The sequence below is a fragment of the Rana temporaria genome, chromosome 5 (genome assembly GCF_905171775.1).
Source record: "Rana temporaria chromosome 5, aRanTem1.1, whole genome shotgun sequence".
Taxonomy (NCBI): Eukaryota; Metazoa; Chordata; class Amphibia; order Anura; family Ranidae; genus Rana; species Rana temporaria.
The window spans coordinates 131,122,015-131,145,397 of NC_053493.1; the positions used below are offsets into that span (position 1 = coordinate 131,122,015).

The 23,383-nt window shown below is 41.8% G+C and overlaps 1 protein-coding gene across 1 annotated transcript in view; it reads left to right on the plus strand.

The window, feature by feature from the left end:
• ULK4 (unc-51 like kinase 4) overlaps positions 1-23,383 on the plus strand; it is a 798,383-nt gene that overhangs the window by 176,933 nt on the left and 598,067 nt on the right. Inside the window, exons 18-19 of the mRNA XM_040353131.1 lie at positions 1,861-1,968; positions 14,904-14,987. Of these exons, the coding sequence (XP_040209065.1) occupies positions 1,861-1,968; positions 14,904-14,987 (192 nt within the window). The remainder of the gene's footprint in view (positions 1-1,860; positions 1,969-14,903; positions 14,988-23,383) is intronic.

Here is a 23,383-nt window from a genome sequence, read left to right on the forward strand (position 1 = left end):
CCCCATACTCACCTTGTAGTCGTCCATCGAAGATACCGGGGAATGGGCGTGCCTCTGGAGACGGAGGATGATTGACGGCCGGCTCTGGCGCGTCACGCTTCTCCGGAAATAGCCGAAATAGGCTTGGTCTTCACGACGCGTGCGCATAGCCTGTGCGCACGCGCCGTGAAGAGCCGAGACCTACTCCGGCTGTCTTCGGGGAGAGTGACGTGCCAGGGCCGGCCGTCAATCATCCTCCCTCTCCATAGGCACGCCCATTCCCCGCGGGAGCCGGAATCTACGATGGACGACTACGAGGTGAGTACGGGGTTAAAAAAATCGGGACAGGCATACTGTAGCTCGCGCTACAATGCCTGTCTCGATGGTAAAATCAAGTACGAGAGGGTGAACTACCGCTTTAAATCCAGGACACATATTAATTACACAGGTTCTGAGGCTGATTTAATGCAGATAGGGCACCAAGCGAGTTTAATTACCACCTTAATCAGCCACAGTGTAATTACTGTGTGTCCTGGATTAAAGGGATGAGGTGGCAACCCTAATGCCCACATGTTACTCTATAGTCACATGGGCTGCTCAGATGTGATAGGGAATAAATGCTCAGGATACATAAACGGAAAACTGAGCATGTGCAGAAATCTGCCAACACTGCTCTGCAAAATCCCCAACTGCAATTGAGACATGGACAGAAGGGGGAGTGTTTCTTTGCAGAATACAGAAAACGAATCATGTAATATAGCTTCTATTGATAGTTTTTAATGATATGGGGTTTAATGACACTTCAATAATTCACCTGGTCATTAAAAGCCATAATGAAGGGGATGTACTAAGAACCTCAACAAGTATTGGCTAAAAAAACAACACTAAAAAACAAGCATCTTTTAAATCGTACCATTTGGCCATCTTTCCTTATAAAAGAGTTTGCACCTTCGGACTGGAGTAGACAACTCGCTATTTGCTCTATCATTTGTGTATCAGAAGATTTTGAGGCAACTAATGCTTTTTTGGAGAAAGCGCACAACATACTATATATTACTCCCAGGACAGGCTTTATTTACAGGCAAAGCTTGTTTGGCTATACTTCTGTGGATCACAGAAGTGCAGTTTGTTTTGCACTCCTGTGACCCATTATCGGCAAACAGTGGGCTGCAGCCCACAGTTGGCTGACATCACAGACCCATCCAGGCTTGGGCAAGATTGCAACGATGAAGTCGGAATCCAGCCACATGCGCCGGACCGGCTCCTGGCTCAGCCTCTCAGTGAGCCGCTTAGATCCTGAGTCGGCAGCTCCAGCCCCTTCCATAGCCCAGCGTTCCAGTGAACATGGGGCGGGGGGGCAGAGCAGAGAACTCTGAGAACTGAGCGATCGGTGGTATTTGATTGCTCAGTTCTCAGTGTTAGAGCTGGTGGAAGGCCACCTAGGTAAGTATAAGTCAGAATAAAACCAAACCCCATACTTCTCATGTATCATTCTTTTTTCATAAAAAAAAGTAAGCAGCTCTTTGACTTTTTTTGGAACCTTATTTATAATGTTCTATTGAGATCCTTCTTTCGTGTTTTCTTATACCACCAACTACAGTATCACAAATCAAGTTAGCTATCTTCAATTAATTGCTGTACAACTGTGACAATCTGACATCCTTTTGGTATTTTTTTTATTTTTTATTACATTTTGTACAAGATTTACTTTGACCGCCTCTAATTACCTGTGTTTTATATGTTTTTTAATGCCATTTGTAAACATTCCAGTTATAATGTTTTATTCTTGACTTTATGAACAAAGTAATGTTGTTTTTCATGCAGATTAGTTTAATGATGCTATTTTCTGTTAATTTATGCAAACATTTAATATCTCTGCAGGCAATCACCTTACTGACTGAGCTGATTAGAGATAATTTCAGGAACAGCAAGTTAAAACAATGCCTCTTGCCTTCTCTTGGAGAGCTTCTGTATACCATTGCCGTTCAAGTGAGTTAAATGTTTTATTTGTGGTTATCATTATCGTTTGAAGGCCACTTAGTCTTTTTGCATGAGGAAGTAGGCTGATATGCTTCTATATGTGTGTGTTTATATATACACCAAACAGCCATAATGTTATGACCAATGACTGGTTAAGTGAATAACATTGTTTATCTTGTTACAATGGCATCTAAAAGTCAGTGGGATATATCAGGCAACCAGTAAATATGTTGTCCCTGAAGTTGATGTGTTGAAAGCAGAGAACAATGGGTGTCAGTTTGTTGCGAATGGGGCTGCGTAGCCGCAGACTGTTCAGGGTGCTCATGCAGATCCCTGTCCACAGCCAGGAGTGCCTATAATGGGCACATGAACATCAGAACTGGACCACTGAGCAATAGAAGGTGGCCTGGTCTGATGAATCCTGTTTTATTTTACATCATGTGAATGGCCAGGTGCATGTGCGTCGCTTTCCTGGAGAATAGATGGCACCAGGATTGGAAGAAGGTAAGCCAGCAGAGGCAGTGTGATGCTTTGGGCAATGTTCTGCTGGGAAACCTTGGGTCCTGCCATTCATGTGGATGTTATTTGACACGTACTACCTACCTAAATATTGTTGGTGACCAAGTACTCCCCTTCATTAAAATGGTATTCCCTGATGGCAGTGGTTTTATTTAGAAGGATAATGCCCGGCCACACTGCAAAAATGGTTCCAAAACAGTTTGAAGGACACAACAAGGAATTCAAGGTGTTGACTTCCTCCAGATCTCAATCCAATCAAACATCTTTGAGATGTGCTGGAAAAAGTTCAATCCATGGATTGCCAACCTTAAAACGTACACGTCTTAAAGGATCTGCTACTGACGGCTTGCTGACAGATACCACAGCATACTTTCAGACCTACTCAATATTAGGTGTGTGGTCATAAAGTTATGGCTGCTTGGTGTGTAATAATGTAAAGAATTGTTTTTCAACATAAAGATGGCCTAGGCTATAGGAAGGTTACCAAGACCCTAAAACTGAGCTTCAGCACGGTGGCCAAGACCATACAGCGATTTAACAGGACAAGTTCCACTCAGAACAGGCCTCGTCATGGTCGACCAAAGAAGTTGCGTGCATTCTCAGCGTTATATCCAGAGGTTGTCTTTGGAACATATGAGTGCTGCCAGCATCGCTGCAGAGGTTAAAGGGGTGGGGGTCAGCCTGTCAGTGCGCATACCATACACCAGGGATATGCAATTAGCGGACCTCCAGCTGTTGCAGAACTACAATTCCCATGAGGCATAGCAAGACTCTGACAGCCACAAGCATGAACCCAGAGGCAGAGGCATGATGGGACTTGTAGTTTTGCAACAGCTGGAGGTCCGCTAATTGCTTATCCCTGCCATACACCGTACACTACATCAAATTAGTTTGCATGGCTGTCATACCAGAAGGAAGCCTCTTATGAGTGAGTGAGTGAGTGAAAAACTTGTAAAGCGCAACACATGCAAACTGAATCGCCTCTGGGCGCTGTTTCCATTCCCGGGGTAAGGAAGCTCCTCAACCTCAGAAGAGATGGGTTTTAATCTTTCTCCTGAAGGCCAAGTAGTCCGACTCCTGTCGGATGGTAGTTGGTAACGCATTCCACAGCCGAGGTCTCTGGACTGCAAATCTTCGATCTCCTTTGGACTTGTATCCGGCTTTGGGTATTTGGAGTAGGTTTTGATTTGTGGATCGCAGAATGCGATTTGGGTTATAAAGATGATGCACAAGAAAGCCTGCAAACAGTTTGCTGAAGACAAGCAGACTAAGGACATGGATTACTGGAACCTTGTCCTGTGGTCTGATGAGACCAAGATGAACTTATTTGGTTCAGATGGTGTCAAGCGTGTGTGGTGGCAACCAGGTGAGGAGTACAAAGTGTGTCTTGCCTACAGTCAATCATGGTGGTGGGAGTGTCATGGTTTGGGACTGCATGAGTACTGCCGGCACTGGGGAGCTACAGTTCATTGAGAGAACCATGAATGCCAACATGTACTGTGACATACTGAAGCAGAGCATGATCCCCTCCTTTTGAAGACTGTGCCGCAGGGCAGTATTGTGACATGATATCGAAACCAAACACACCTCCAAGGTGACCACTGCCTTGTTAATTAAAGAAGCTGAGGGTAAAGGTGATGGACTGGCCAAGCTGTTTTCCAGACCTAGACCCTATTAGGCATCTGTGGGGCATCCTCAAACAGAAGGTGGAGGAGCGCAAGGTCTCTAACATCCACCAGCTTTGTGATGTCGTCATGGAGGAGTGGAAGACTCCAGTGGCAACCTGTGAAGCTCTGGTGAACTTAATCAATAGATTTATGGCAAAACAAACAGGTGCTTTTGAACCTGTTAAACAGATTTAACAAAAAACATTCAATAGTATATTTGACAGACCAAAAAGGAGCAAATAAGAAAAAAAAGCAGTCCTAGTGGCTAACTAGCCGCTGGATTGCTTTTATAGTTAGGGGGGGGGGGGTTGGGAGGAATCCCTTCTTCGGGCTGTCCTGTCCCACCAGGACACCCAATTAATCAGCTACTGCTTCTACCGGCTGATCATAGAGATGAACAAAGACCGGAACTACTTTTTTAATCTCTTGGTGGGATCAAATGCTTTTAAGGGCAAAGGAGGGACCTGGAGTCTTATAGACCTCAGATCCGATATGTGCGCAAACAGTGATCATCCCACACATGTGAGGTATCATTGTAATGTCAGATCAAGCACCAGACCTCCTGTGTAAATCTAAAGTGGTAACCTAAAGGCTTTTAAGGCGTTGCTTATGTATGCATAGGAACATTTACATTGTTTGTTGCCGTTGTATGGGCGTGCACAATTTTAAAACGTGACATGTTTGGTATCTATTTACTTTGCATAACAACATGTGTATTGTGTTTTTTTGCATTTACATTTTTTTTTTTTTTTTTTTAAAGTATGTTTAAAAGAAAAACGAAATTCTGTTTGAAAAGAACTGCGCAAATACTTTGACATAAAAAAATTGCACACCCACCATTTTATTCTCTAGGGCCTCTGTTAAGAAAAATATTTAAAGTTTGGAGGTTCTAAGTAATTTTCTAGTAAAAACAAATTAGATTTTCACATGTATAAGAGAAGTGTCAGAACTGGCCTGTGAGTCAAGTGGTTAAAGTGGTTGTAAAACCCCCAACAAACAAACCAAAAAAAACCCTGCAAGACAAAGGCATAATGAGCTAGTAGGCATAGTACTAGCTCATTATGAATTACTTACCTTCGATTGAAGCCCCGGTCCCACGGGCGTGGGAGCCGTCAGTAACGGCATACTAGCTGAAGCAACGTCACGGATGTGCCATTGCTTCAGTGCGCATGTGCCGATGACGTTGGAACATGGTGATACAGGGGATATCTCCTAAACCGTGCAGGTTTAGGAGATATCCAGGGTAGCTTCAGGTAAGCCTTTTTTTAGGCTTACCTGTAGTAAAAAATGGTTGTAAAGGTTTTACAACCACTTTAATGTTTACCATAATTCTGTGTGTTTCCATACTGCTTGCTTGTTACTATGCCACTGCTAGCTTCATACAGAGTGGGTGGAACTTCTTAGTAAGGCCTGTGATAACGTTCTGTGATAACATGCATTGCATTAAGGCAGCTTATTCACTTTGAATGGACTGCCAACATCATGCTTAAAACCATACCTCACCCCCTTTTTTTGTAACTCATGGCAGGTGTGTTATCTTGGTGCCTTTTGGTGCCATCGAAAATGAATGGCACCACTATGCACTAACCTGTGAATGGTGCAGCACTGCACATTGCTATGTTTTTGGTTATGTGATCGACACTAGAGAAGCCCTGAAGGAACATTTATATCAATGAAAAGTAAATATTCCAGTTCCTTTTTCGTAGTGCTTTTTTTCTGCTTCAACTTGGATGTTCCAATAGCTTTAGGGCCATTTTACATTGGTGGCAAAGGGACAAATAATTCAAAAAAAATGTTGATCTGTGTTTTTACTGCCCCCTGACCATCCATATAAATGCTAACATTGCAGCTGGATGGTGTAGTACACACTTCGGCTGTTATACTCTGCTTTATGGACATGGCAAATTTAACTTAGTTTGTGGATTTTGTTAGGTGGCACCACCTGTCAAACTCGCCACTTTGGCTTGTTTGCAGCATGATTTTTCGATGCAAAAGAAAAAAAAGAAATTACCTTCCACGGGGCTGTGCCAGGGAAGGACAGGTGGGGCGATCCACGATGAAGCAGGTTTATAATGTGACTTTTATATGTTGCTAATTATTCCCCCTGACATATTCCCAGGTATAGGCACACCCTTGGAATGTTTTCTGCCACTGTGTTGCACTTGAATGCCCGATACAGGATCCAATATGACATGCAGCGTATTTGTCTTACTCCGTTTAATGAGCCATGTTGGCTGATCGTATGTATGTATGTATGTATGTTTTTTCTCTGAAAATGTTGGAAAAATAAAGATTGTATAAAAAAAAAGAAACATTTGAGAGGCAGCAGACTCGCCTTCTGAATACTGCTCTCACACCCTCTGAAAAGTAATCCACTGCTGTCCTTTCAAAAAAGCCCTTAAAGTATAACTGAAGAACATACACTTGAAAATTAAAATTAATTTAAAGTGTCACTAAACCCACATCACAAAAAACTCAATCAATACTGTAAATGGTGTATTACAAGCTCATACTCTCTCCGTCACTATGAGAATAATTTTCTATATTCTGCAAAAAAAATGGTTGATCTGGCTTTGCTCTATCGCCATCTTTTGTCAATGTCCCCAATTCAGCTAGGGATTTTGTAGAGCAGGGTTGGCATCTCTGCACATGGTCATTTTTCAGTGAGTTTTTCTTGCTGAGCATTTCCTCCCCATCACATCTGAGCAGCCCATGTGACTATAGATTTACACATTGGTAAATGACAGCCCACTAGCCAGCTAAACACAGTGGCTAGTGGGCTGTATATATTTCTATGGCAATTTAAAACATTTTTTTGATATTATTTTTTTTTACTCTGTATTCCGGGGCTGTTTTTTTGGTTTGTTTTGTATTTTGAGCATGTGACCAGCAGCAGAGGACTAGAAGCTTGTCCTGCTTAAGTTTCCCTGCAGACAGGCTGGGAAAGAGCAGGGTCATGTGACAGCTGTATATCAATTAGAATTTTTTATTTTTTTTCATAAAAGTTTTTTTTAATTAAAATAATTACAGTGCCATCATCCACATACAGAAAGAGAATGTACAATATAAATGAAACAGTGTGTGTTTAACATCAATTTAATGTTTAGCCTTTGGTGCATTTACATTTATATTGTACTGTATGCTGGCTCCAGTCTTTCCTGCAATCTTATACTCGCCTGTGCCTGATCAAGGGAGGTCTCACCCACAAAATCATAGAACCACATGCAGGCGCAGTACACTGTTCATGCAGTCTTATGGTGAGCATGTACCCTGATTGAATCCATAGGACTAACGGGAGAATATGCCAAGCATTATGGGCCCAGCTCAGAAGATTTTATGGCTGGGCAGCTTCATGGGTGATAACTTGCTGAAATGGGGACTAGTAGACTTGCAGGGGGGGGGGGCTTGTGGTCAGTCATCGTGACCTATAAAATAAAAGAGTGACTGCACCAAAAGTTAATATTTGGGTACAGGTTTTACTTTCGTTTAGATGTATATGATTTTAAATTTCAAATAAATTATTGCTGTATAATTCTGCTAATTTTCAGAAACATTCATAGTAGTTAACTGGGGTCTCTATGATGTGTGGTTAAGTTGTATGCTAATTGCATTGTTTATAGTTTGACTTTGAATTATATAGAAGCAGGAAGATCGATTGAGAATTAAATGGCACAATCTGCTGCTTCAGTGAAATATTTTGCTCAATAAAAGGTAACCCTAGACTGGAAACACACATTTCAAGTTTAACAGAAAACCATTAACTTCTGTCAGCATTTGGCAAGAATTGCTACAAAGATAATGATCTTGTCATTTGTATCTGGCGTCCTGTGTTTTAGAGCATGAAATATTTCTTCTCGCTTACTATTCAGGTCTGATGTACTTGGTTAAGATTATTTTTTTGCTATTTTTTTTTAACTTGTAGTTGCTATTTTTTATTATTGGCAGGCACAGAACATGGAGTGCTGTTTATTTATCAGAATGACACAGCTATAAATCCCAAGATCTTATGAGATGTGCTCTGTTTCAGGGCTGGATAAATCTTAGGAGCCAACTTTGAAGCAATATTGCCTGGGTCCTTAAAAGTACCTGTTGGTTCCTTTGTCCACATCTTTATAACCTAATAAACGGGTTTCTTTTAGGTTTGGGCCTCGTACAGTATATACAGTGGCAAAAATAATTATTTGATCCCCTGCAGATTTTTAAAGTTTGTCAACTTACAAAGAAATGAAGGGTCTGCAATTGTTATCATAGGTATATTTTAAATGATAGAGACAAAATATCAACCAAAAATCCAGAAAAAAACCTCATCGTCATGGGCAAGACCAAAGAGCTGTCAAAGGACATCAGGGATAAGATTGTAGATCTGCACAAGGCTGAAATGGGCTACAAGACTATCAGCAAGAAGCTTGGTAAAATGGAGACAACTGCTTGAGCGATTATTCACAAATGGAATAAATACAAATAACCATCAGTCTCCCTTGGTCTGGACTTCCGTGACAAGATTTTGCCTCACAAGATAAGGGGGATCAGCTCAGAACTACATGGGACGAGTTTGTGAATGATCTCAATACAGTTAGGACCACAGTCGCCAAACAAACCATTGGTAGCACAAAACTCTGGACATAGACTGAAATCCTGTAGTGCTCCCAAGGTCCCACTCCTCAAGAAGGAACATGTACGGGCCTGTCTGAATTTTGCCAATGAACATCTAAATGATTTAAAGCAGGATTGGGAAAAAGTACTGTGGTCAGATGAGATCAAAATTGAGCTCTTTGGCATTAACTTGACTTGTCGTGTTTGGAGGAAAGAAATGCTGAATATGACCCCAAGAACACCACCCCTACAGTCAAGCATGGAGGTGGAAACATTATGCTTTGGTTCTGATTCTCTATTAAAGGTACAGGCTGACTTTGCCACATTGAGGGGCCAATGGGCGGGGCCATGTATTGTAAAATCTTGAATTCTTGGAAATCTTGGATGAGAACCTTCTTCCCTCAGCCAGAACACTGCAGATGGGGCGTGGATGGGTCTTCCAGCAAGACAACCCAGGAGTGGCTCAAGAAGAAGCACATTAAGGTATGGAGTGACCTAGCCAGTCTCCAGACCTTAATCCTGGAAAAAATTTAGGGAGGGAGCTGAAACTTCAAGTTGCCATGTGACAGCCAAGAAATCTTAAGGATTTAGACAAGATCGGTAAAGAAGAGTGGAACAAAATTCTGGTAGCCAAGTACAAGAAACGTTTTACCTCTTACCTCTTAACAAGGTTTTCTTTACCAAGTACTAAGCCATCTTTTGCTTGGGGATCAAATACTTATTTTACTCACTGAACTGCAACTCAATTTGACATTTGTATTGTGTTTTCTTTCTAGATTTTGGTTGATATTCTGTCTCTCATTTAAAATGGACCTATGGAAAAAATGATAGACCCTTAATTTCCTTGTAAGTGGTAGTAACTGGCTCTTGGACTTTATCCACATCTTCCTAACCTAATAAACATTTTCTTTTAGGTTTGGACCTTACACAGTACATATAGATGCCAAAACCTGGTGTTCTTTGTCTTTCTGTAGACCTCCTAATACACACCAGCGCTGGAAAGATTCAGGAGATAAAACTGATGGCAGCCGGGTATTTACAGGTGGAATGCAATTTGTTTCTTCTTTTTTTTTCTTCAAGTTTAGCTATAAAAGTCTGGGCATACACAGGCTCGGTCCACATACATCAGAATAACACAAACAGTATAAAAAAGAAACCCTTAACAGTAGTACCATTATTGGCCCTATAACAAGACTACATGCCCCATAGAGGAAGATGATAAAAGTCTGAGGAATAAGGCAGCATGGACCCCAGACAAAATAGAACTGTGTAGACTACAACCATAAGTGAAGTGAACTCCTGCGCTGTCTAGAGTGAGGGGACAAGTGAAAAGTGGGGATACTGCTGCAAATAAAAAAGAGGTCTACCTCGATAGACAAAAAGTGATAATTGTAACAAGTGAAATATTTGCGCTGTAAAGTGTTATACAGATTAATGTGTGTGTGCATATAACCACATACATATACAAGTACAAAAAATGGGTGGGGAAAGTCCAAAAAAGGGGAGTGACACTAATATACCAGTAAACAATATTGTTGAATAGTCCTTAATCGAGGGCACAGTGCTGAAGAGGTCCAGGTACAACAAAATCCAACAATGTAGGGGTGCAATTCATCAATACTTAATCCAATCAATAACATTGTGAAGTGAAAAATGTTGAAAAACACAACAATAAAAATAAAATATAAAAATGGAAATAAAAATAAGGGTCAAAGTATTTCAGAAGAAGGAGGCCTTGTATCCAAAAAGGGTGAAAGATAGAGAGTGAGCCGTAACCAAGATCTCATATATGCACCTCTAGTGATCCCAGCAGCTCACCTCTAATCTGGCAAGCTGGATTAAATCAGCCTGATCCTGATGGGTGTGGTCCGTTGTTGGATATCACATACGGGTCTCCATAAAGTGTATTGCATGAAAAAGTAAAAAGGGTAGAAACCAAATGGTGTGATAACGTCACAGAGAGGGGTAGCAATGTCTTCTGATTTAAACCAGTGGAGATGCACTCACATGTGGGTGAAAAAACTGGGGCTCTTATCCACGAACGCCGAGCTCGTCAGTCCCTCCTTCCTCTCCCTTACTGATTCTCCAGGGTTAGGAGTCCCGTGTCCCCAATGGTTCACAAATCGGCTCTTGTTATGTATGAGGATCTCGGTAGTGTATGTGGGGTAAGAGAGAAGGACAAGCCTGATCGTGTGATATCATCAACAATAAACAAAAACCCCCCAGGAATGCCCAGGTAGTAATGCACTCACATGAACAATATAACATAAAAGACCTTCCTCCACGAGTGCGGACTCGCAATAAATCTGTGCCTCCAACACTTCCTCTCTATCTGTGGCTCAGTCCGGACACTCAGATGTGGCAGTCATACATGGGGGGAAGTGGAATAGACAACCACAGCGTAGCCCAGTCAGACGTGAAAAGTTTATTTTAAAAGCACTTAAAAACTCACATTTAAAATCGAAATTGCAAGCACTCGTGGAGGAAGGTCTTTTATGTTATATTGTTCATGTGAGTGCATTACTACCTGGGCATTCCTGGGGGGTTTTTGTTTATTGTTGATGATATCACACGATCAGGCTTGTCCTTCTCTCTTACCCCACATACACTACCGAGATCCTCATACATAACAAGAGCCGATTCGTGAACCATTGGGGACACGGGACTCCTAACCCTGGAGAATCAGTAAGGGAGAGGAAGGAGGGACTGATGAGCTTGGCGTTCGTGGATAAGAGCCCCAGTTTTTTCACCCACATGTGAGTGCATCTCCACTGGTTTAAATCAGAAGACATTGCTACCCCTCTCTGTGACGTTATCACACCATTTGGTTTCTACCCTTTTTACTTTTTCATGCAATACACTTTATGGAGACCTGTATGTGATATCCAACAACGGACCACACCCATCAGGATCAGGCTGATTTAATCCAGCTTGCCAGATTAGAGGTGAGCTGCTGGGATCACTAGAGGTGCATATATGAGATCTTGGTTACGGCTCACTCTCTATCTTTCACCCTTTTTGGATACAAGGCCTCCTTCTTCTGAAATACTTTGACCCTTATTTTTATTTTTATATTTATTTTTATTTCCATTTTTATATTTTATTTTTATTGTTGTGTTTTTCAACATTTTTCACTTCACAACGTTATTGATTGGATTAAGTATTGATGAATTGCACCCCTACATGGTTGGATTTTGTTGTACCTGGACCTCTTCAGCACTGTGCCCTCGATTAAGGACTATTCAACAATATTGTTTACTGGTATATTAGTGTCACTCCCCTTTTTTGGACTTTCCCCACCCATTTTTTGTACTTGTATATGTATGTGGTTATATGCACACACACATTAATTTGTATAACACTTTACAGCGCAAATATTTCACTTGTTACAGACTACAACCATACCTTCATAGTCCAGGAGAAACAAGCCTTGGAGCAGCCCCAAGACTCGCATGTTAGAGAAGCACACCGTGTCTTTAATGCAGCATAGTGGGCCAGGCACCCACTGGAGTGTCAACAAATTTGATAGCGCTCTCATGTTGAACTCGCAGACGACTGAGTGCTGAGTGCTAACACTGCAGCAGGGTGGAGCAAGATGGCCACTACATGTGGCACTGGAGCTAGGGTCATGGGCGTGACCCGTGCCACAGATGGAGATGGACACCCACTGCTGGGGGTCGCAGTCTGACAGGCTAGAGTGCTCTGGTTCTTAGAGGTGGCTTATATCAGTTATTGAGGTGTCAAGAAGGCCAACATCGATTGCCAGGGTGTAGCAAGATTGCTGCTACTTACAAGGCTGGATCTGTGATTCGTCCTTCAGGCCGCTGTAAAGAAATGTTATGAGAGCTTCAGGCGGTGATTGGCAAGCTGGTGAACGCCGGTGGCTGTGCAAGGATGGAACAAGGCACAGGGTAATCGGAGAGGCCAGGAGTAAGTGCTGGCACCATATACAAGTGGAGCAAGATAGCCAAAATCTGTCACTCTGGTGGTTGCAAACACAGAGAAGAGCCGCAATTTCGACCTTGGGTGGCACACTGACAGTCTGTGGAGCCGTGAGGTCTATGGAGGGAACAAGGTGGATCTGATGGAGAAGGAAAGCCAAAGGATGTGTATCAGGATGACAGGAGCTCTTCACATACACGTCTTCTTAGACTACTGTCCGGCCCAAGTTGTTTCTTCTTAAAATGAGTGTACAGTTGTTATATTTGCTAAGTACAGTTGTGCATTGTTATGACAGCGTAGGCGTTCTGATAAGAAAAAAGAAGCCAATTCAAGACTAAAGCTGAATACACATGAGCCAAAATTCATCCAAAAACAGTAGGTTTGGTGTAAACCGGCTGACTTTCGGCTCACCCATGACCTTGGAGAAGACCTAACCCATTTGCCAAGATTTTCTGTTGTTCCGTTTCCCCCCACTTATGTACCATTTCTTGTTGCCTATATAGAACATGCAAGGACTGTTTGCTACTCTGCACAGTGATCCTTTTGTTCTTGTTCTGCTCTACATTTTTATAAAAACCATTGAAACAGAATAAATGAAAATAATATATTTAGTATTTTACTATATAATGGGATATAATTCAATAAATAAAACCGGCAAAGATTTACTTAATGCAATTTAAAGCATCCATGTTTCTTATTTTACAAAATTATCACAGAGATTGTTTGAAAATGTGAAGTTACCCTGCTCCATGCTACGTCTGATGTCCCAATTGCCCAATTGTGCTCTGATCTCCTTGCAAGCCCTACTCTAGCTTCCCCACAAATTGCGCCCATCGTCATTGAATCCTATCATGATGTACAGTCCTCATCCTTCTCCTGGTGGACCACCCATGATTTTATGAGGGTGCAACATTTTCTAACCACCTATTCACTCCCATCCTGGGAGGCCCTCTGGGAGACACATTAAATCAGACTGCAGGAACATTAATTGCAATTGCGACATTGGATCTCGACTCTTCATCATACTTCCACATTCCACCTTCAATACCACAATTCTTGAAGCCATCTATAAAGTTCTCCTGCGGTGGTACTGTATCTTGACTTGGCTTGCTCATGCCTATTCTGGTATGGTAGTAGTGACAGATGCTTCAGGAACCATGGTCAGTGTGGGGACGTTCTGCATATATGGTGGTTGTGGCCCGCTTTTGGTCAAGGGTTTTTAGCCTGCTGCAGACATTGTTTCATGTGACAGTTGACAGACGCCAGGTTGGCTCTCCTACATTGTCCTATACCAAGCCTTTTCACACCTCAACATAAATTGGCTTCCTACCTTTTTATCTCTGCCAAATGTACCATAGCTCAGGCCTGGAAGTCTCCTATGGTTGCCTTCCAGGGTGTGAAAGACTAGATGACTGCTATGATGGTCAAGGAACAGATGTCCAGTATTAAGGATTCACACCCAAAGTTTCTCAAAGTCTGGGAACCCTGGATAAGCTACTGTTTCCCATCCTTACCTCCGACCAGTTATGGTTGTTTTATAGTTGTTGTCCATGCCAGTCCCGAGTCCGTGGTTTCTTTCTTTCTTTCTTTCTTTCTTTCTTTCTTTCTTTCTTTCTTTCTTTCTTTCTTTCTTTCTTTCTTTCTTTCTTTCTTTCTTTCTTTCTTTCTTTCTTTCTTTCTTTCTTTCTTTCTTTCTCTTTGTTCTTCCTTTCTTCTACTAGATGAGACTTGTCTTTGGGGATTGTCACCCCTTAGAGGACAGCTTGGCAATAATAGCAATGTTTGTTCTGACTTTTCTACTGCCCCTCCTTGGGTCTGGCTAGTTCTTTGTTGATGTAATATTATACATTGCCTATTTGTACGTGTTCTTCTTCAGTCTTCTGTGTCTGTTTAGCTCTGTTCATGTGTTTGAAAACTGTGAGCTTGTTATGTTTTTACTCTGAAAATTCAATAAATATATTGAAACAGAAAATGTGAAGTTACTAGTTATAACTTTACTAATCATTGGCTAAACATATTGCTGATTTCAATGTGCAAACGTACCATCACATTGTAATAATAAAAAAAAAAAAAAACGTAAGTGCTAAAATGTTTAGTTATTGTTCACATACTAATGTATGTAAATGTAAGCTTTTCAAACTATGTGTAATAATTGTAACTCTTAAATTTGCTGCAGAGCTTAGCTGATAGCGATTTATCACTCATCCTTATATTTTATTACAGGAGGAAAAAAAAGATCACCCCAGAGAGATCTGGACGGTTCCCTTGGCTGCTTACACTGTGCTAATGAGATGCCTTCGGGAAGGGGTAAGTCTGCTTTCTTGTTCTCCCTAGAAATCCTACACTGTAATAACCCCTTTGGCATTATGTGAGAACTGTAGCCCGCAGCAGTGCAGTATCCTGTCAAGCAAGTATAGCTCCAGAATTTAAATAGCACTGAGCAGGCAATGGGCCGCTGCATGGAAAAAAAAGAGATAAATTTACTTTTCCCCACAGCTTAGAATTAGCACGTTGTTAATTAACGCCAAACTAAGACACAGGAACTAAATGTACGTCTGAGACAAAATAATACAGCTGATTATTACCACTCTTCTAAAATGATTGGGAGTGAACAAGCCACAGTCATATAGAAGGCCATCGATTTCAGAAGCTATAAAATGAAATCACAGGTTGAGGATGCTTGTGGTATGACAAACGGCTCCTGCGAGGCCTTAGAAAGTGCCGATTTCCAGAGTCCAGTGCAGCAGTTTCAGCTTTTAATTGCTCACATCTTTTTGTAAAGGTTCTCTTAAAAAACGAATTTGCTTAAAGCTGAAACGTGGGTCCCCTCAGCTCAGTTTAAAAAAATCAGAATAGCTTAGAATCACTATATAAATAAATGAATGCAGTAGTTCATAAAAGCCCACATGACATTGTTTCTGCTCTCGGCAAAGCCCAGGGCAAAAAGCTTGTCTCCTTTGGCTAGAGAAATCTTGATAAACATTGTCCTTTTGACATGATTACAGTTCTGATGAGTAAATGAGAGAAGATTGTAAAGGCTTAACACCAGACAAAAAAAAAAAACAGTAAAAAGTTTGGATTACTTCCAAGAAACTTTAATGAATATGTAGATGGCTGCCAATGTGTGTGTTAACTGTCAGTGTGTGACATGGAGGCTTTGGACACATAGTAAATAGTTATTTGGTAACGCTTTCTAACTTTTTTTTTTCACACTAACAAGCACTGTTTAATGGGATGGAGATTCATACTGATCCAAGTCACTAACTCAATCTAAGAAGCATCAGACACATTACATTCTGATTAATTCCCTCCCTGTCATTTATCTTTGTTTAGTTACAGCATAAAAGGGCATAAACAAAAACAATGTGAGAGCACAGTTAGCATATACCCTAATGTAAGTCCAAAGTCACCATATCAACCACTTCAACCCCTTTTCTGCCCAGGTAATTTTCAGCTTTCACCCCTGTCACACTTTGAATGACAATTGCGTGGTCATGCAGCACTGTACCCAAATACATTTTTTATAATTTTTTTGAGACAGATAGATCTTTCTTTTGGTGGTATTTAATCACCATTGGGGGTTTTCATTATTTGCTATATAAACAAAAAACAATATTATTTTCTTCTTCACTAATGTGCGCTGATGAGGCTGCACTAATGGGCACTGAAGGGCACCGATGAGGCTGCACTGATCGGCACTGATGAGGCGACACTGGTGAGCACTGATAGGCTGTGGTGATAATCAGAGCACTAATGATCAGTGCCCTGGTTATCAGTGTAAATGCTGTACTAACTTTGCCCTGTCAAATTGGCTCTTTTTTCCTTATACGCTGTTTACGTGTGACCAGCTTTGATTGGACAAAGCTGATCACATGGTCAAGGGCTGCTGTGATTGGCCCTTTATTCCAATCTGTAATCCGCTGTGTCCAAGGGACACATCAACCACACACACTTCCTGTTGTGTGCCCCAGGGAAGCTTGTTCTCGATAGGACGTCCAGGGAAGCCCTCCCAGAACTTGAGAGCCCTGGTGAACATGTGGAGTCAGTCAGCCCATTAGTTGTAGTTTGATACCAGTGGATTATAAGGGTTGTAAAGGTTTGTTTTTTTATTTTCCAAATAGGTTCCTTTAAGCTAGTGCATTGTTGGTTCACTTACCTTTTCCTTCGATTCCCCTTCTAAATGTTTTTTTTTCTTTGTCTGAATTTCTCACTTCCTGTTCCTCCTCCAGTTAGCTTGCCCCCATCATCTGAGCTGTTCTGGCTGGGGGTTAGTCAGCGTGCTTGCCCCCTCCCTTGGGACTAAATCCATGCGGCAGCATTTCCCCGCAAGGATGTAGTCCCAAGGGAGGGGGCAAGCACACTGACTAACCCCCAGCCAGAACGGCTTGGATGATGGGGGCAAGCTAACTGGAGGAGGAACAGGAAGTGAGAAATTCAGACAAAGAAAAAAAACATTTAGAAGGGGAATCGAAGGAAAAGGTAAGTGAACCAACAATGCACTAGCTTAAGGGGAACCTATTTAGAAAATAAAAAGCAAACCTTTACAACACCTTTAAAGTGGAATTCGTGCCTAACAGTAACTATGTTTAAAAATATTCTCTCCCTCCTTTTGCTACCTATGCGGACTAACCTGTGTAACAAAAGAAAAGCCTATTCTTACCTATTTTCAGCCTCCTCCTGTTCAGTCATGTGATCCACTGCGCCAGTGAGTGACGACTGCAGGGGAGAGTAAAGAGCCATTGACAACGACTGGTAAAGCCTGAAGCCATGACGTCATCCATAGGCTCCCATATCCCAGCTGTTGTCGGCACTCCCCCTCTCCCCTGCAGCCTCCGCTGACTGAAAAGGGGGAGCCGCATCACATGGACTTGGCTGAAATAAGTATATGCCTTTTTTACACAGGTTAGGTAGCAGGAGGGGGAGTGATACATTTTTAAGACTAGTTAGTGTTCGGCAGGAATTTGACTTTGAGTCACCCATTGACGTCTCATGTCTGTGGTGACTTCAGCATCTCTGAATTACAGTACTCTAAGGCCAGGTTCACATCTGTTTATGTCTGCATTTGTCCTTTTTTTCACTTGTGTTGCAGCATAGTTTGACACTTTTTCATTATAAGAAATCGCAGCGCTGGAATGTGTGGAATGGACATCCCTTATTTTTCAAACTGCACAGATCTGAACAGCCTCATTGCATAACATTGCTTCCTATGGTACATGCATGGCTTGCATGCAAGGGTGTGGAGGAGTCTTTGCTCCTACATACCATACAATGGTTTTCTGTGTGCCTTGTTCACACTACAGTTTTATGTTCACATGCAGCACATAAACGCATTTAAAGCAATTTTACTAAAAGTAAAGATTTGAAAAATAAGTTGTTAAACAAACAATTTTTGATCCTTCCAGGGAACTGTCACTTTACAACTGATAACATGAAAACTCAGACCAATGTGCATAAAATTGCAAGACAGTGCGCATTGAAATGCATATTAAATACACATCACAATGTATATGCATTTGTTTGCCATGGGCTTTTATTTGCTGGTGTGAAAGGACCATGTCTGCAGTCATTGTAAAGCCAACTAGCCAGATAACTGGAAAAAGACATCTTTGTACTCTTACAATGTTTGTAAGGGAACTTGGGTGTCTTCAGCAGGATACACATTAAAGTTTTTTTTCATGTTGGTACCGCCGTAGTGTTTCCTTAAAAAGTGGAGTGGAGCAGAGCAGCTGTTAGAGAACTGCTCAATAAAATCTAAAAATGTCCTAACAATCCTAATCATTAATAGCTAATATATAGTCCCTTTACAATTTGAAATGGCACAAAATTGTAACTGGGTCTGTCTGTGTCTTAACTTGCATAGTCAAGCGAGATAGAAGTAATGTGATCTCTCAGTAAATGTCACATGTACACCATGGGTGCAAGTAATCCTTCTGGATATAGGTGCAGCTGCTCGATTGATGTTGGGATTATAAAATAGACATTTAGCCCAGGTTCACACTGGTCTGCGGGAGTGAAGCCGTACGAGTTCAGCTGAACTCGCACGATTTCACTCCCGCTGGCAGTCCTGATTTCGGCCGCGATTTCAGAGACATCTGTGCAGGTTTTTGCACAGATGTCAATGTAACTCGTGGCTCGAAATCGCAAAAAGTAGTACAGGAACTACTTTTTGAAATCGGTGCAGCGCCGACACGAAGCTTGTGGTATGCCAGACCTTCAGAGTGTCACCAGGTGCATCCAGGGTGAATATCTCCTAAATGATGCATGTTTAGGATATATTAATTTTACCTACAGGTAAGCCTTATTATAGGCTTACCTTGTTATAGAAATCTGGCTGTTTGCAGAGCACACAGACAGATATTGTGTCTCTAAAAGTAACACATTTTGTCTTAGTGAAATAATCAATTTTTAAGCTAAAAGTTTCACTCACCATTCATTCCCTTCCATTCATTCAATAACAGACCATGACACCAGCATGTTCTCAGTTCGCCATCGCCGCCATCATCCCCTGTAATGGCCTATCACAGCTCCTTTTTTTCCCAAAACAGGAAGTGCTCACTGTGGCAGCTAATCACCTCCCCCATGGGAGTGGTCATCACAGGGTGTCCCCTTGACACAACAAGCACCATATAAGGACATCCCTCTAACAGGTTGTCCTATACAATACATGAATAGAATACATGAATATAATACATAAAATGAATACAATGCTGGCTAAAGTCTTATGGGCGTGTCTGGGCAGGGAATGCATGTATGCCTTCCCTGACTCCAAAAACGTTCACAAGCTCCCATCTTATCGCTGATAGAATCCTTAATCTGCGCCATTCCATAGAATAACGCATATGTAGATTATACCATTATTGTAGGTGGAATGGAGGCTATCTACAGGCGTACGCTATGGATCCCAAACCATGCTGATCAGACATAGCCGAGACAAGAGCGCACATCCGCCTATAACTATTATTGTCCTTGCGGAGTGAGCGTATCCCCTCCTCAACGATCGTCCGTGCTAAATGCACAGAGGGCCCCTCGCCGGCGGACATATGCCCACGCCGCAAACATCACACTCCAACCTCAAGACATTTTCTACTACCAGACGAGATTCAACCAGTCTCAGACTGCCCCAGTCAGCTCTTTTAGAGCGGGTTGCGGAAGTACTAAACACTGGGTGACACTATGACAATACATATTAAATACATCGTCAAATTTCCACAACAACCTGTAGGTAAAAGTCACAAAGGGGCTTTACTACCGTTTTGAAATGCAATTGATTGTGCAATAAAAACTTGCATCATGAAAATTAATATGAAGGACTAGATCCATAGCAATTCTTAATCACCAGTTTCTTTGACTATCCAAATGCATCGTTGGGGATTATTGTCATTAATTAAAACAAGTAGAAACTGATCAAAATATCACTGTGTAAAAATGAAAATGAGAATGGGGTGCTTCCTTCATTTCACAACCTCTGCTCTAATAAATAACTGAAGCAACCTATTCCTGGGGTGCATTGTAAGACTAATTCTTCTCCTGCTAAAAGTGAATATTGCTGGTACAAATTATGCTACAGGTTGGAAAGTAAGAGTACTGGGGCAGTTTTTTTTTTCAATTGTACTGGTTTTTGTATTTTGTTTTTTTAACAGAAAAAAAATAAAAATTCTGGTCACAATAAGTTTTTGGGTTCATTCAAACATACTATTATAGGCACATTTTAAGCCTAGCATAAATCTTCCTGTGCCTTTATGTGCCCAGGGAATTGCTTATGTTGTGTGTAGCCTGCCATATCCACATGCATGGTTAAACGCTGATGCACTTTTTTGATGGACTATATGTGGCACATCCCTGGGTGCGGTAAAACACTGGGAGATTAATGGTAGGCATAAAAAATACCTTTAGTTTGTCCGTGTGCATGAACCCTGTATGTTACTTTTAGGGCCGGTTCACACTGGTGTGATGCGAGAACCCTGCGAATCCACTGTGGGTTCCCGCATCGCACCCGACTCGCACGGCAGTTCACACTGCCATATGCAAACTGCTGGGGAGTGTCATACAATGTTAACGACACCCCCAGTTCAGCTCACATATCGCACTGCGAACTGACAGTTAGGTGTAAACACCCATGTCATCCGATTCTTGTCTGAACAAACAAAAGGGTCCTGTGAGTGTTTGGACCAAATGCGGTGCAATATCAGCCATACTATCTGTATGGCTGAAATCGCATCGCACAGACATTGCATGTGATGTGAACAGCAGTGCTCTGCGAATCGCATGCAATGTCTGGCATCACACCAGTGTCAACTGACCCTTAAGGAACACTTAGGTAATTCTTGCTAGCACTCATACCAGCCTTTTTAGGGTTCCTTCAAAGGTTGCTTGAGGTTTCTAAAATAGCAATTTCTGCCTGTAAGATATGTACTCACTGACACAAATGATGATGGGGATTTTTTTGCAAACTGTAAGAGTATTCCTCCCACTGACCACATATGTAAGGCCCATTCTGACCATCACACTAATGAACCATGAGCTGTTAATATAGGAATGATTGACGAGGGTTCCCTGAAACCTGAAAATCATTTTAGAATTTTTCCATGTTCAAATTTTTGAGAAAGGCTGACTTATGCAATAGCAGCACCATTCCCTCTGCCCTTGTAAGAGTGAGGCTACTAATGGGTGATATTAAATGCATGAATACAGTATTGAAATACCTCTTCCATTCATATAGGTATTGCTGCCTTTACAATGTACTTGGTAGAAGAAAATACATTGGCAATAGAATCATAAATTAATGATAATCTGCATGGCTTGAAGTAAACCCAATTGAAATACTATAGATAACACGTGTGATGCTTCAGGTTCCTTTTGCAATGTAATTGAACAGGAAGTGTGCTGATGTTTTATTAATACACAATCATATAAAATTAGTTTTATGTTGATAAATGTTACCTTAAAATAGTCAGTTGCAGGTTATATGACAGACATTGTTTTTTCCCCTCTTTTAATGGCGGCAGACAGTGAATCGTCCAAAATCACAGAAATTACAACATATAACACTAGAGTCACTGGATGCATTTAAAGGACAACTTTTATTTGAGTGACCTTGTTCTTTATGGACAACCACCATAGTAGATTCCCTCTGTATAAATATCTACCTAAAGGCCCACTTGTGAGATCTTCCAACTTATGAGTCTATACACCATGCTCATCTGGTTGGACTTGTTTAATGAAATGATATGCATCGCAAGATCACTGCATGCAAGCTCTCACTAACAGGGAATGCACTACAGGGAGTCCATAAGGGGCCACATCAGCTAACCCTTTCAATGTACTGTAAAATCTACAGCTGCACAGAACCGCTTCCTGCTAGCTAGCTCAGTAAGTTTTACGTTTGCTGTAAGCTCATGATCACTTTGGTGACCATGAACTTGAAGTAGAACTAATGAGCAGACTCTGCTGAATACAAAAAATAGCTGTGATCAATGACTGACAAGCCTCTGATGGCATCTATTCTCCTAAAATGTTAACCCTCCCCCTTGTCGCCACTCCTCTGCTCCTCTGCTGCCCCTGCTGCTGTGTCATCTCCCTACACCTTCTCTAACACACCCCCTGCTCTTATCTGCCCCCCACTCTAGTCTCCCCGGGACACATATGCTCCCAATTTGACATCTGTATGGGTGTGTGTTCACAAATTCACACTGTATTTTTGGCTGGGTGCCTGCATGGATGTCAGATTGGGAGCAGTGGCTGTGCCCCTGCAGCTTGCTGCTTCCCAATTGATTTCAATGGGACTTCCTGCACAGGGATGCATGGAAAACCTGTGCACCCCATTGTGGGTAAACATGGCCCTCCATTGGTATACACTTTAATACACCCTGTGTGAACGAGGCCTTAGCAGGCATTTTGGAAGTTATTAAAGTGAATGACTCTTGTGCGCTATTGCAAGTGAATAAAGTAAATGTGAGTAGAATTCTAATCTGAAGCTGCAAAATCTAGTAGTGTTCACCATACACAAAATGAAAATGATATAAAGTGATCTTGCGCTAAAGAAAATAAAACTATAAACAACACCTTAATGAAATGTGAACAAGTGAACAAATAGGGAAATGGATGAATAACCATCAAATGAAATAAACATCCATAGAAAACATCAATTGAACGGTGGATCAGGGATAATCCTAGAAAGTTGACTAGTTGTATATGAAAAGTTATATACTCTGAGGGAATAGTCCTATATGTTGGATGGCTATCTGAATGAGACAATTCCCTTGAAGGTGTTACCTTGGGGGTCTTCCACAGTGGGGTAGTGAATCAGTTAAAAAATCCTCAGACTAGTCTCCCAGAACTCTCTCCTCTAGTCTAGTAGTAATTTGCATAGATAGGTGATTATGTGTTCGAGTACTGTTTTCTTCCATTCCTCTCCTCTATCTTCTCCAGTTATATATCTGATATGGCAGTTAACTCCTGCCTCTCCCGTAGTCACCAGTCATCTCTATGCTTTCCAGGCAGTGCCGACCGATTCGCTCTCCGGGCGCCCGATGGCACGGGAGAGCTCGGAGAAGCACCGGATGGCGGCGGGGGGGTCTCCCCTCCCGCTGCCTAGAAGAACGATCAAGCGGCAGAACCGCCGCTTTGATCGTTCTTATAGTGCACAGAATCGGTGGCTGAAGACGGCGATATCTGAATGATGCCTGTAGCTTCAGGCATCATTC